Raw genomic sequence first — 13,774 nt, forward strand, 5'->3', positions numbered from 1 at the left:
CACTCAGTTCCTTTACACACTAGAGGAGTGGTTCTCAACCTTCCTAATGCCGCGACCCTTTAATACAGCTACTCATGTTGTGGTGACTCCCCAACCGTAGTTATTTTCGTTGCTACTTTGTAACTATAATTTTGCTACTGTTACGAATCGTAAATACCTGATATGCAGGATGTATTTTCATTGTTACAAGTTGAACATAATTAAAGCATAGTGATAAATCACAAAAACAATATGTAATTATATATATGTTTTCCGATGGCCTTAGGCGACCCCTGTGAAAGGGTCCTTTGACCCCCAAACGGGTCCCGACCCACAGGTTGAGAACCGCTGCTCTAGAGTCTTTTAGTAACTGCTCGCAAAGTTTGGTGAGGTTTGGAGGAGACCAGCTAGTTATCGTGTTTCCCTGCCAAGTTAGGAGCGAACGTTAAGTTATTGCCTTTGTAACCTCCAGAGATTAGCATCGAGGTTGGTGATGGGGAGGGAGCTTTGGGATTTCTGCCCGGGAGGGTCGGCGGCAGGCACCTTCCAGGACCGCGGTGGGTCAGGGGGAAGGGCCTAGCGCACCTGGCTCCGCCCCGGTGCCGGCGCCCTCCTACTGCGCATGCGTCACGCGGGCGGGTGTTTTGTTTTGACGCGCGGGGGGCCTTGGGGTGGGCGGGGCTCTTGCCGCCGCCTCCCAGCTACTATTGGTGATGAGCGCTTTACGTCACAGGGGTCGCAACAGCCGCCGGGGTCTCCGCTGTCTCGCGAGGAGGGTGAAGCGCCCCCGCACGCTCCGACGCCGGAGGGTCCGCGGAGAAGTCGCCGGGTACGCCTTCGCGGATCCTGCCGTCACCGACCTGGCTTCCTCGGCCGTCGGGAGCTGGCCACCAGTGCCCCAGCCCGGCATTCGCCGACCTTCTCCGAGGTGAGTGAGCTCGGGAACAATGGGGCTCGGGGGTCGGAAGGGCAGGGCGAGCAGGAGCTCCCTTCCAGAGGGAGGCCTGTCGACTCCGTCGACTGGGGAGCTGAGAGGCCGTCCGGGCCTCGGCGGGCAGACAGACACCTGCAGCGCACCTGTCGATCGGTGCTGGGGTGGGGAGGGCGACAAGCCGAGCCGTGTCCTGGAAAGACCTTGGTCTCTGAGGGATGAGGGGACCAGCACTAAATGTTCGAGTCTGAACCGTGGCGTTTCCACTCTCAGAGGTGTGACGGATGGATGCTCTAACCAGCGGTTCTCAACCTGTGGGTCGCGACCTTTTCACCGGGGTCGCCTAAGACCATCGGAAAACACATATAATTACATACTATTTTTGTGATTAATCACTCTGCTTTAATTATGTTCAATTTGTAATAATGAAATTGGGGGTCACCACAACATGAGGAATTGTATTAAAGGGTCGCGTGGCATTAGGAAGGTTGAGAACCACTCTAACCTCTGAGCCTGTCTGTAAAATGGGAATAACAGTATTTTAGTTCGTTGTGAGAATGTAATGCACGTGGTGATTGTGTTAGAGCCTGGCCGGTGGCAGTTCTCAACCAAAGCAAGCGTGGGCATAGTTCGTGCCTGATGGAGTTATCTGTGCGGTGTTAGACACTGTGGGCCGGGCTCACCCAAGTCAGTCAGTGTGGCTTTCCTCGTGGGCTGCAGTTTCCTACACTGGAAGGGGGCGGGACTGAGATGAGCAAATAGTGACTTAGTGAATAGAAGTGGAAAGTGAATGGAAGTTTTGGTAGGTAATTTAATTGTGGTGAAGATTGGGGGTGAGATTCGTTTGTTTTTAATCAGTGACATGCAAAACTATAGTCAATCAATGGCCCTGGCTGGTGTCGCTCTGTTGGTTCACCGAAAGGTTGCCAGTTGGATTCCTAGTCAGGGCACATGCCCAGGTTTCGGCTGGAACCTGGCAGCTGATCCGATGTTTCTTTCTTCCTCTCCCTTGCTCTCTCTAAAAGTCAATTTAAAAAATCTTTTAAAAAAAGAATCAACCAATGAATGTATAAATAAGTGGAACAACAAATAGATGCTTCTCTTTTCCTTCCTCTCTCTAAAATCAATAAATAAAAAATTAGAAACAATGTATTTAAAAGTCTAATTAACCCCTTTATTATATAGAGAGCAGGGGTGGGGAACCTCTCGTATAAGCCCCTCGAAATCATTTGGTCTGTCTCTGCCAAGGCATTAGGGGTATGTTAATTCAATGTTTGACCAAATATAGCAGGCTAATTTTTTTAGTTGTGTCTTATCCTAAAGGTTTGTTGTCTGTTTTTTTTTCCTGAGTAGGAGAATAAAAAATAGACATAGGAGGAAATGCTGAGAAATGTATGCAATATTAAGGTTTCAGAATGTAAATATGTTGACTTTAAAAACGATTGGTGTTCTATATTTATGATTCTATTCTCTTAAGGACAGTGGTGATTTTTGCATTTCCACTGTAGAAACTAGAAAACTAGAAATAGTTGGACCTCTTGAAGAAACTTGTTCAGCACTGAGTTCCTATTAAGTTACTGCTCTGAGAAAGTTAAGATGCCCTAGATGAGCACATTTAATTTGAAATCTATGATGAAATACTCTACAATTTCAGAGTTTTGTTGTGGGGTTTGTTTGTTTTTGTTAGAACTTGGTGTAACCAATGAGTCTATTGCTTAGAAAATCACAGTTCTGTTATTTGACTAACTTGACAGTAGCTGACTAGTGGTGAGAGTTCCTGTGATAGAGGAGTAGAGAAAGATAAGTAATAATCCAGGCCACTTGTCTCAGTGATTGAGCATCGACCTATGAATTAGGTGGTTAAGGTTCAATTCCTGGCATGCAGGGGGCAGCCAATCAATGATTCTATCTCATCATTGATGCTGCTCTCTTTATTCCTCTCCCTTACTCTTCTCTAAAATCAATTTAAAAAAATTTTTTTTAAGATTAATAATAGGCTCAGGAAAACGTAAAGGAAGAAACTAATATTTAACATATATAAAATGATTTGTGTAAAATGCAGCTAGATGAATTTTATAAGATAATAAGGCTAAAATGTAATGCATATTAGATTTCAGCTCTGGCAAATTCATTTGTTAAGTTATAGGCAATATAAACTGATGAATTTAAAATAAACAAAACTAATCTTTAAGATTCTAATGATCCTTGTGGGAAAGATAATAAGGGAAAGGGACTGAAAGCATAATTCAGGATACATTTTGGCTGACTTTCGATTAAATAAAAAGGCTAAGAAAGGCTGTTTAAGGGGGTTGAAAGGAAATCAGTGATTAACTGACTATAATAGCATAGTAACAATAGTGTAGTAATAATAATCACAGCATAATAATATTTAGTGAGCATTTGCTGTGAGCCATGTACTGCCCTTGGGTGGTTTTACATTTAGTATTTAATTTAATTTTCACTAAAAGTCCTTTTTGTATTTAAAAGAATATTTCACTAAAAAACACAGAATTGGTTTAAACAGGTGAACTTTCTGGGATGCAAATTATCTCACTAATGCTTTTTTTTTAAGTTCAAGTATAGTTGGCATACAATATTATTTTTCAGGTGTACAATATAGTAATTCAACATTTATATACATACTATGTGATTACCACAATAAGTCTAGTAAGCACCTGTCACCATAGAAAGTTATTACTAAAGCTATTTTTAAAGGTGCATATACAACACCACAAATAAATCAGTAGTCTATATTATTTGCGGTATGTATTTGAAAGATACAAAACTATACATAGAAATAACACCAACTGAGGACTTTGATGTTTTGGGGTCTTTGTTTTCTACAGAGGATAGGAAGATACATAAGGGAGATTTTTTTAGAAATCTGGACTAACCAGAGAAAATGCTGTTAAATCTGAGTGGTAGATACATGGATTCTTGGAATATTTTTCTTTGTACTTTTTTGTATATATCAAATATTTCTCATTATTTTTTAGAAATGTATTTTTATTGATTTCAGAGAGGAAGGGAAACGGAGAGAGTGATAGAAACGTCAATGATGAGAGAGACTCATTGATCGGCTGTCTCCTGCATGTCTCCTACTGGGGACGGAGTCTGCAACCTGGGCATGTGCCCGTGACTGGAATTGAACCCAGCATCTTTCAGTCCGCAGGCTGACACTATCCACTGAGCCAGACCAGTCAGGGCTAAATTATTTTTTAAAAGAATAACAGAGTGTTATATAATATTTTGAGAGCTTATTATGTACTAGGCACCTCTTCTAAGGGTTTTTTACATCTTCACAAACCTGTGATGCAGTAATCTACAGATGAAATTAAAGCATAGAGATAGTAACTTGTACAGGCATACTGCTAGTATGGAATCAGGATTCAAACCCAGACAATTTATCTTTTGAACTTGTACTTAAGTATTAAGTTAGTAGGTGACACTGCCCCTTTAAAGATAATGAACTACTGAACTATTTTCACCAAAGTATCTTTGTATTTTTTTGCAAGTTTGGTCATTTCTCTTTTACAGGATTATTGATGTAAATTTTTCCCTTTTACAGGTAATGGCATCAGCAGCTAAGGAATATAAAATGGACAACTTTTCACCTAAAGCTGGCACTAGCAAATTGCAACAGACAGTACCAGCTGATGCATCTCCTGATTCTAAGTGTCCTATTTGCTTGGATAGATTTGATAATGTGTCTTACTTAGATCGCTGTTTACATAAGTTCTGTTTTCGCTGTGTACAAGAGTGGTCTAAAAACAAAGCTGAATGTCCGCTATGTAAACAGCCCTTTGATTCTATTTTCCATTCTGTGAGGGCAGAAGATGACTTCAAAGAGTACGTCCTAAGGCCTTCATCGTGTAATGGTTCTTTTGCCACCCCTGATGGTCGAAGATTTCGCTATCGTACAACTATGACAAGAGAACGAAGTGCTTTTTATTCACCCAGTAGAACCATGAATAGAAGAACAACAACTCCACCAGATAGTGGAGTATTATTTGAAGGGTTAGGCATTTCTACAAGACCCAGAGATGGTGAAATTTCTCAATTTATGAGACAGATTCCAAGGAGGCCAACTACTACAGATGAAAGATCTTTGCGGAAAATTCAAGAACAAGATATTATTAATTTTAGGCGAACTCTCTATCGAGCTGGTGCTCGTGTTAGAAATATTGAAGATGGTGGTCGCTACAGGGATATTTCAGCTGAATTTTTCCGTAGAAATCCAGCTTGTCTTCACAGATTAGTCCCCTGGTTAAAACGCGAACTTACAGTTCTTTTTGGCGCTCATGGATCTTTAGTAAATATAGTACAGCACATCATTATGAGTAATGTTACTCGCTATGACTTGGAGAGTCAGGCATTTGTGTCTGATTTAAGGCCATTTTTACTTAATCGGACTGAGCATTTTATACATGAATTCATCAGTTTTGCTAGGTCTCCTTTTAACATGGCAGCCTTTGATCAGCATGCTAATTATGATTGCCCTGCTCCTTCCTATGAAGAAGGTAGCCATTCGGATTCCTCTGTCATAACAATCTCCCCAGATGAGGCTGAGACCCGAGAGATGGATGTTAATGTGGCCACTGTCAGTCGGGCACCATGGGATGACGAGACGCCAGGGCCATCTTACTCAAGCTCAGAGCAAGTACATGCTGTCATGTCTTCCCTTTTAAATTCTTCTGATAGTTCAGATGAAGAACTTGTAACAGAAAGAGCCACATCTCAGATACCAGAAGTACAAACCAATGCGGACCTGAATAATGACAGTGATTCTTCTTCAGATAATTGTGTCATTGTTGGGTTTGTTAAGCCACTAGCTGAGAGGACTCCAGAACTTGTTGAACTGTCCTCAGATTCTGAGGAATTAGGCTCTTATGAGAAAGTGGAGACTGTGAAGACGCAAGAACAAGAACAATCTTACAGTTCTGGTGATAGTGATGTTAGCAGATGTTCATCTCCACGCTATGTCCTTGGAAAGGATGAGCAAATAAATAAAGGTCATTGTGATTCCAGTACAAGAATCAAGTCAAAGAAGGAAGAGAAACAATGTACATCATTGTCCTCTCCCAGAGACCTGAGCTCATCTGTCAGAGGAGACAGCGTGTATTCCCCATATAACCATAGACACAGAAGGAGAGGAAGATCGAGAAGTTCAGATTCACGTTCCCAGAGTAGAAGTGGGCATGATCAGAAGAATCATAGAAGGCATCATGGAAAGAAAAGAATGAAAAGAAAACGATCCAGAAGCAGGGAGAGTAGTAAACCTAGAAGTAGAAGAGACAAAAAAAGATCAAGAACTAGAGATAGTAGTTGGTCGAGAAAAAGCCAAACTCTTTCTTTAAGTAGTGAAAGCACAAGCAGATCGAGATCTCGTAGCAGTGATCATAGTAAAAGAAGATCACAGAGCAGAACTAGAGATCATTATTATTTAAAAAATAATTATGGAAGGAGATATAAGTGGGAGTATACTTACTATAGTAGAAACAAGGATAGAGATGGCTATGAGTCATCTTATAGGAGGAGAACTCTGTCTAGAGCTCATTATTCCAGACAATCTTCAAGTCCAGAATTTAGAATTCAATCCTTTTCTGAAAGAACAAATGCTAGGAAAAAAAATAATCACAGTGAAAGAAAATATTACTACTATGAAAGGCGCAGGTCAAGGAGTCTATCTAGTAATAGATCAAAGACTGCATCTACAGGTCCGGACCGGGTAAGAAATGAAAAGCCTGGAGGGAAGCGAAAATACAAAACACGACATTTGGAGGGTACTAACGAAGTGGCTCAACCATCTCGTGAGTTTACTTCTAAAGTAAAGGAAGGTCATTGCCAAAAATCTTCATCAAAATTGGGTGGAAATTATAAAAATGAGAGTGATAGTTTTTCAGATAGCCGATCATCAGACAGAGAGACAAAACACAAGAAGAGGAAAAGGAGGACCCGGAGCCTAAGTGTAGAGATAATTTATGAAGGGAAAGCTACTGATACAAATAGACATCATAAAAAGAAAAAGAAGAAACATAAGAAGAAGCATAAGAAACACCATGGAGATAATGCTTCACATTCCCCAGTTGTAATTACCATTGACAGTGATAGTGATAAGGATTCTGAAGTAAAGGAGGATATAGAATGTGACAATAGTGGTCCTCAAGACCCTCTACAAAGTGAATTTTTGGCTCCTTTGGAAACATTTGAAACTGAAGATATAGTTACAATAGAAGATGAAGTCAGTGTTCTGGACAAAGAGTGTGATATTACGACTCTTAACGACTTAAATAATGCCAACAGAACTGTAGATAATATTCCACTCCAGCCAGCTTCACTTGAACAAACTCTCAATGTAAGAGAAGAGAGCACCTTTGCTGCTGATTTGGAGAACCAGCCCAGAAATGTATCTATTCACAGTGAGTCATCAAGGCAATTGTCATCTCCACAGAAATCATTAATGCCAGTATGTCTTGGTGGAGACTATGATATATCTTAAAACTGCCAAAGCACCTCATTGAGAATTCTGATGCTATGAAAAGAAGAAAAAGGAAAAGTGTCATCTATTGCAATCTATATAAAGCTGAGTTTTGGTGAAAACTTTCTCCCTTAAAAATATTTTGTGATTTATTTTTTTTTATGTGTTAAAAATTTGTAAAAATTATTTGTTCAAAAAGTATGTCGCACCCTCAAATATGCACTTTTAAGTGAAGAAATTGTTATTGCTAGCAGTTTATTTAAAACTTGGGATCCTTTTTAAATAAAAATATATAATTTTAGAAGTTATTTCATAAAGCCATATGGTATTGACAATTTTAAAGTAGAGTATTTTTGAATTTTTTTTTTCTGAGAGTTATTCTGGAAGTGTGTTATAAACTAAGAGAATCTGTTTAGATAGTCTTTATTTTTCTTCTTAAAAATTTGTATGATTCCAAACCATTACTTAAGGTTAAATTGAGACATTTAATCTGCACAGTTTATCCTCTGCCAAAAGAATAGTTTAAATATTTCTTTTATATACTTGTTTATCTGATCTGCCAGTAAAAAAGTGTATAATCAACGAAAAAAAATAAACAGTAACACTTTAAAATCTAGAAATTTTCTTATATAGTGAGTGGCCGATAAATTTTTAAGTCAAACTATTTTACTGAAGAATAATTAAGGATATACTTGTGTTATAAATTCTGAATTTCAGGTGAGGTGCATTTCACAATTTTATTTTAGTTATTTAACCTGATTGTGAAAAGTATATTATTGGCCTTCTACAGAAAAATGCAGTTATGTGGCATTTAGCTTACTAAAAACAAACAAAAACCCTTGCCAGACTTTTACATTGGTAGTTCTTTTACACAAAGTGACTGTGTTTATGTTTTATCCAGTTTTAGAGATAAAAATTGCTCTACATCTATAGTGTGATGTAGGATTGCCAGTGAACAGCAGAACTTGGATTAAATCTAAATTTAGCCTTCAAATTTACCTTGCTACCATGTTCATTCATTGTTAACAGAAATTGGAATACTTGCTGTGTGATGGGTTCTGTACTAGGGATTCAGTGATAGAACAAAACAGATGACATATAACTAAGTTCTCTGGTGAGAAAGTATAATTTGCTCTAAAAGCATACAATAGGGCTCTACTCTCAGGTGGAACTGATGGTTGAACTGAAATCCAGTAACTAGGTAGACATGGAGTTGTTATGAAAGGAAAAGATGTGCAAAGGTCCAAAGGCAGAGGGAAGCCTGAAGTAGTCCAAGACTGGGTTAGCTAAAGGCCAAAGACTTTGGGGCCAAGCTTTGTAGGCCATGTTTAGAGTTTGTGTTTATCTTAAGGGCAGTAGGAAACTGGTTTAAAATGACAAGAATCTAACATTGATTTGACAATTTTTAATAAGTTGATTTTTAAGAAATTGATGACAAATTATGGGAAGACTAGTTGATCAAGGACTATATTTTAAAATTATAAAATGACTGTAGTTTTTCTTAAGTATTCACTAAAATCAGAAGTCAATAACCCTCAAATGTTTAGGAAATTCCCAATATTTGAAAAATAAACACACTTCTATAATTAACTCATAGGTTAAAGAAGAATTCACAGGAATAATATACACTAAAATCGCTTCTCGGCCTTTTGGCTAAGATCAAGTGTAGTATCTGTTCTTATCAGTTTAATATACACTAAAAAGGAATGACATTGAAAACAGCATAATATCAAGTGATGGGGATGCTAGAACTCAGCTGAGAAGGGAAATTTATAGCCTCAAATACTTAAATTGGAAAGAAAAATGTATAAAATTGGTAATCTAAACTTACACCTTAACAAACTAGTAAAAGCAAATTAAACCCAAAGGAAGTAAGAGAAAATAATGATTAGAAATGTATTAAATAGAAAATAAAATAATTTTTTAAAGTATCAAAGTCAAAGTTGATTTTTTTGAAAAAAAATTACTAAATTCTTGGCAACACTGATTTTTTGATCAGTAGGAATATAAAAATATGCCAATAAATTTAATAATTTAGAGGAAATGGTCAAATTCCTTAAAAAGCACAACTTACCAAAACTGACTTGATAAAATTTAAAATCAGAATTGCTGTATATCTAGTAAAGAAATTGAATCAAGGTATCTTCAAAGAAAACTCCAAGCCAAATAGTTTCGTTATGAATTCTCAAACATTTAAGAAGTATTACACAAACTCTTGACCAGCATAATCCTTACATTATAAGAAAAATAGACCAATATCTCTTATTAACACACACAAAAATAGCTAATTGCATTAAAAATGCTATATCATGACCAAATGGGATTTATCCCAGAGATTAGGTTGGTTTAATTTTTTTTTAAATCAATGGAATTTGCCCTGGTTGGTTTGGCTCAGTGGATAGAGCGTCAGCCTAAGGACTGAAGGGTCCCGGGTTCGATTCTGGTCAAGGGCACATGCCTGGGTTGCAGGCTTAATCCCCAGTGTTGGGGGGCATGCAGGAGGCAGCCTATCAATGATTCTCTCTCATCGTTGATGTTTCTGTCTTCCTCTCCCTTCCTCTCTAAAATCAATAAATATATATTTTTTAAAAATCAATGAAATTCACTTTGTTATTTAATATATGATCACCTCAATTGATGCAAAAAAACCACATTTGGCCCTAGCTGGTTTGACTTAGTGGATAGAGCATCAGCCTGCACACTGAAGGGTCCCATGTTTGATTTGGGTCAAGGGCACATGCCCAGGTTCCAGGCTCCACCCCCATTAAGGAGTGTGCAGGAGAAGGCTGATGGATGATTCTCTCTCATTGATGTTTCTATCTCTCCCTCTCTGAAATCAATAAAAGTACATTTAAAAAATTTTTTGAAAAATTCAACACCCATTTATGATAAAAGCAGAGTAAACCTGGAATAAAAGGATATCACTCTGATAAAGGGCATCTGAGAAAAACCTGTGCCCAACATTGTAATTAAAGTGAAAACGATCATTTCCCCGCTGAAATTAGTAATAAGGATGTCACCCCCTCACCACTTTAATTCAGCTTGTTATTGGAGGTCATGGGTGGTGTAATGAGGGAACAAAATACAGGACATAACGATTGGAAAGAAGCCCTAGCTGGTTTGGCTCAGTGGATAGAGTTGGCCTGCAGACTGAGGGTGCTGGGGTTCGATTCTGGTCAAGGGCACATGCCCAGTTGCAGACTCAATACCCAGTAGGGGGTGTGCAGGAAGCAGTTGATTACTGATTCTCATTGTTGATGTTTCCGTTTCCCTCTCCCTCTCTGAAATCAATAAAATATTTTTAAAAAATTTTAAAAGATTGGAAAGGAAGAAGTAAAAACCATGTATTCACAAGTTACATGACTACCTAGGAAAATTTAAGGAATCTACAGAACAATTCCTAGGCCCAATAAGTGAATTTAGCAGTGTTGCATAAAACAAGGTCAAAACAAACAAACAAACAAAAAAACACTTGTATTTCTATCTACTATCAACAAACAATTTGAAAATGAAACCTTAGAAACAATTCTATTTAGAGTAGCACCAAAGAACATAAAATAGTTAAGGGAGAGAAACGTTGATCAGCTACCTCCCTCATGCACCCCAACCCAGTATGTGCCCTGACACCGGGGATCAAACTGGCCACCTTTTGGTATACAGGACAGCACACCAATTGAACCACACTGGCCAGGGCAAAACCTGTACTGTTAAAACTTAAAATACTACTGAGAGAAAATATAGAAAACAAATTCATAGATTAGAATTCAATGTTGTTAAAATGTCAATTCTCCCAAAGTTTATCTATAGGTTCAATGCAGTCCTGGTCAAAATCCTAATCGTGTGTGTGTGTGTGGCAAGCGGGGGAAATTGACATTTATTCTTATGTCATAACAAAATGCAGAGATCCAGTATAATCTTTACAAAGCAGAATAAAGCAGTGTCAGCGCACAAATGGAACTAATTAGAGTTAAAAATACACCTGCATACATAGTCAATTGATTTTTTTTTTTACAAAGGTGGCAAGCTATTCAATGGGAGCAGGAAAAATTTTCAACAAATGAAATACTTTGTGAGGTAACAATTAGAAGTAAAAAAATGAAACATTGACCCCCTACCTCATAGCACAACAAAATTTAATTTGAAATTATCATAGACCTAAATGTCAAAGAAATAAAAGACAGAATACCTTGATGACCTAGGAGTAGGCAAAGATTTATTAGAAGACACAAAAAGCAGTACACAGAGAAAAAACTGAAGTTTGGATTTCACCAAAACAAACTTTTGCTCAAGACACCTTCAAGAAAATTAAACGGTAAATCACAGACTAGGAGAAGACATTTGGGATACATATATTTGACAATGGGCTTGTTTCCAGAATAAATAAATAAACCTGTAAATCCATAATACTAACAAAAACCACTCGGGCAAAACCGAGGAGCCAAATGCTTCACACACCAAAAAAAAAGAGAAAAAAAAAGTGGCCAATAAGTACATGAGAATGTGTCCAACATCATTAATTATCGAGGAGTTAAAAATTAGAACCACAATACACCAAGTTACATAAACAAGAAAACTGGCCAGGGTGTGTATTTACTGGGTGTGTATCTAGTTCCTTCCTCTTACTCTGCCGGTGGGAACGCAAGTGGTAATGATCTGGGAAAACAGGTGGCAGTTTCCTGTGAAGTTAAACATACGCCCGCAAAAACCGGGGGAAGCGGTTCCACTGTAAACGTTTCTGAAAACTCAGAATTGTACCATTCAAATCTGAGTACTTTATTTAATCTAAACTTTACCCCTATGTTAGCAAAACAAAAAAAAATAAGATAAAATGAAAATCAAAAAAGCAATTCCCACGGGTCCCCACAGGTGGGGAAAGCAGGGAGCTGGAGAGGAAAGGAAACCGCGTGGGGAAGGCGGGGCGGGGAGGCTGCGCGCTGGCGTTGCCCTGCCCCTCTCCGCTAGTTGCGGTTTCGATTTCCCCCGCGGCTCTGCCTCTCCCCGCCGGCATCCTGAAAAAGCGCCTCCTGCTCGCTGTGCGCTTTAAAAGCGGGGCGCTGGTGCGGTGGGCCTGTGCGGGAGCCCAGCTGCAGGCATGACGGCCGAGGAGCGGCGGAATCTGCACGCCTTCCGGGACTATGTCACCAAGATTCTGGACCCCACCTACATCCTGAGCTACATGGCCCCCTGGTTTAAGGAGGGTGAGTGGTCGGCGTGGCGCCCCGCTTAGGACAGGAAACCTGTTCAGGACGTGTTTTCCCGTTGGTTTTTTTACCCCTTCTTTTAATCAACACGGGTAGCCTGCTGGGAACGCGGGGTTTGTGGCAAGATCCCCACAGCATTTCAGACTAGAGCAGTGGTTTCCAACGTGGGGCACACGCCCCTAGGGGGGCAATTTGATTTTGAAGGGGGGCAATTCAAGAATGAGTTATTAACAGTGAAGTTTTTGCATTTCTTGTGGTTCTAAGGGCCTCATATACAGTATGTAAATATATATTGTGATATATTTATGGATTCCAGTTTTGAAACTTTATTTGCTATTTTTTCATACTTCATATTTTTTTTAACAATTTCTTCCTCAGTACTTCAACTGTCCTTTTGTTCTTTTATTTTTCTCTTTCATGGATGTCATGTTCTTTGGAAGCTTGTTTAGACCAAGTTAATGGCCTTTTAGGCTTCCTCCACGTGAATAGAAGTTCACTTTTTGAATAATAAGAATTATATGTCACGGGGGGGTGGGGGTAGGGGGCATCAGGATTTTAGAGATGCTTAGGTGGGGCATGGCCAAAAAAAAGGTTGGGAACCACTGGACTAGTGGTTGTCAGAGTTTGAGGGTGACCTTGAGGACCCAACTGGGGAAACTGAGTCTCAGTGAGGTGAAATGACTTACTTAGGGGTACACATCTATTTAGATTCAAAGCTGAAGAAACAAGTCGCTGTCCATTTATTTCTATTAGTAGTTATGGCTACTGTTTTGTGCTGACATCAGCGATTCAGAAATAAGATACAGGCCCTGCCTTTAAATACTTTACAGCCCACGGTGTTGGGGATGGGACACGGGTGAGGACAGATGTACACAAATGATTACAAAACACTCAGTGACTCTGCAGGTCACTTCCAAAATAACTGAAAATGTGCGAAGGAGACTTGGACTGAATGACTTTAGGCTTTAATTCAGGTGTTTCCATTCAGCTTTTGATGCATATGATGATGGATAATGGTCATTAGGTACATTTGTATTGAAATGCCTTTTTTTAAATATACTTCATGGTATATTTTATTTATTTTTACAGTGAATAATTTTTTTTTACTGATTTTTTTTCTTTATTGATTAAGGTATTACATATGTGTCCTTATTCCCCCCACCCATTGCCCCCCCACCCCCCCCC

The 13,774-nt window shown here is 39.0% G+C and overlaps 2 protein-coding genes across 2 annotated transcripts in view; both read left to right on the plus strand.

The window, feature by feature from the left end:
* Nucleotides 1–8,233, plus strand: part of TOPORS (topoisomerase I binding, arginine/serine-rich, E3 ubiquitin protein ligase) — a 29,793-nt gene extending 21,560 nt beyond the window's left edge. The window contains exons 2-3 of the mRNA XM_006758599.2: nucleotides 713–907; nucleotides 4,479–8,233. Coding sequence (XP_006758662.1) covers nucleotides 713–907; nucleotides 4,479–7,409 — 3,126 coding nt within the window. The 3' untranslated portion in view covers nucleotides 7,410–8,233. The remainder of the gene's footprint in view (nucleotides 1–712; nucleotides 908–4,478) is intronic.
* A 3,046-nt stretch (nucleotides 8,234–11,279) lies between these two features.
* The window catches only part of DDX58 (DEXD/H-box helicase 58), a 44,313-nt gene continuing 41,818 nt past the window's right edge, over nucleotides 11,280–13,774 (plus strand). The window contains exon 1 of the mRNA XM_015560468.1: nucleotides 11,280–12,593. Coding sequence (XP_015415954.1) covers nucleotides 12,481–12,593 — 113 coding nt within the window. The 5' untranslated portion in view covers nucleotides 11,280–12,480. The remainder of the gene's footprint in view (nucleotides 12,594–13,774) is intronic.

This window comes from Myotis davidii, unplaced genomic scaffold (genome assembly GCF_000327345.1).
Source record: "Myotis davidii unplaced genomic scaffold, ASM32734v1 scaffold534, whole genome shotgun sequence".
Taxonomy (NCBI): domain Eukaryota; kingdom Metazoa; phylum Chordata; class Mammalia; order Chiroptera; family Vespertilionidae; genus Myotis; species Myotis davidii.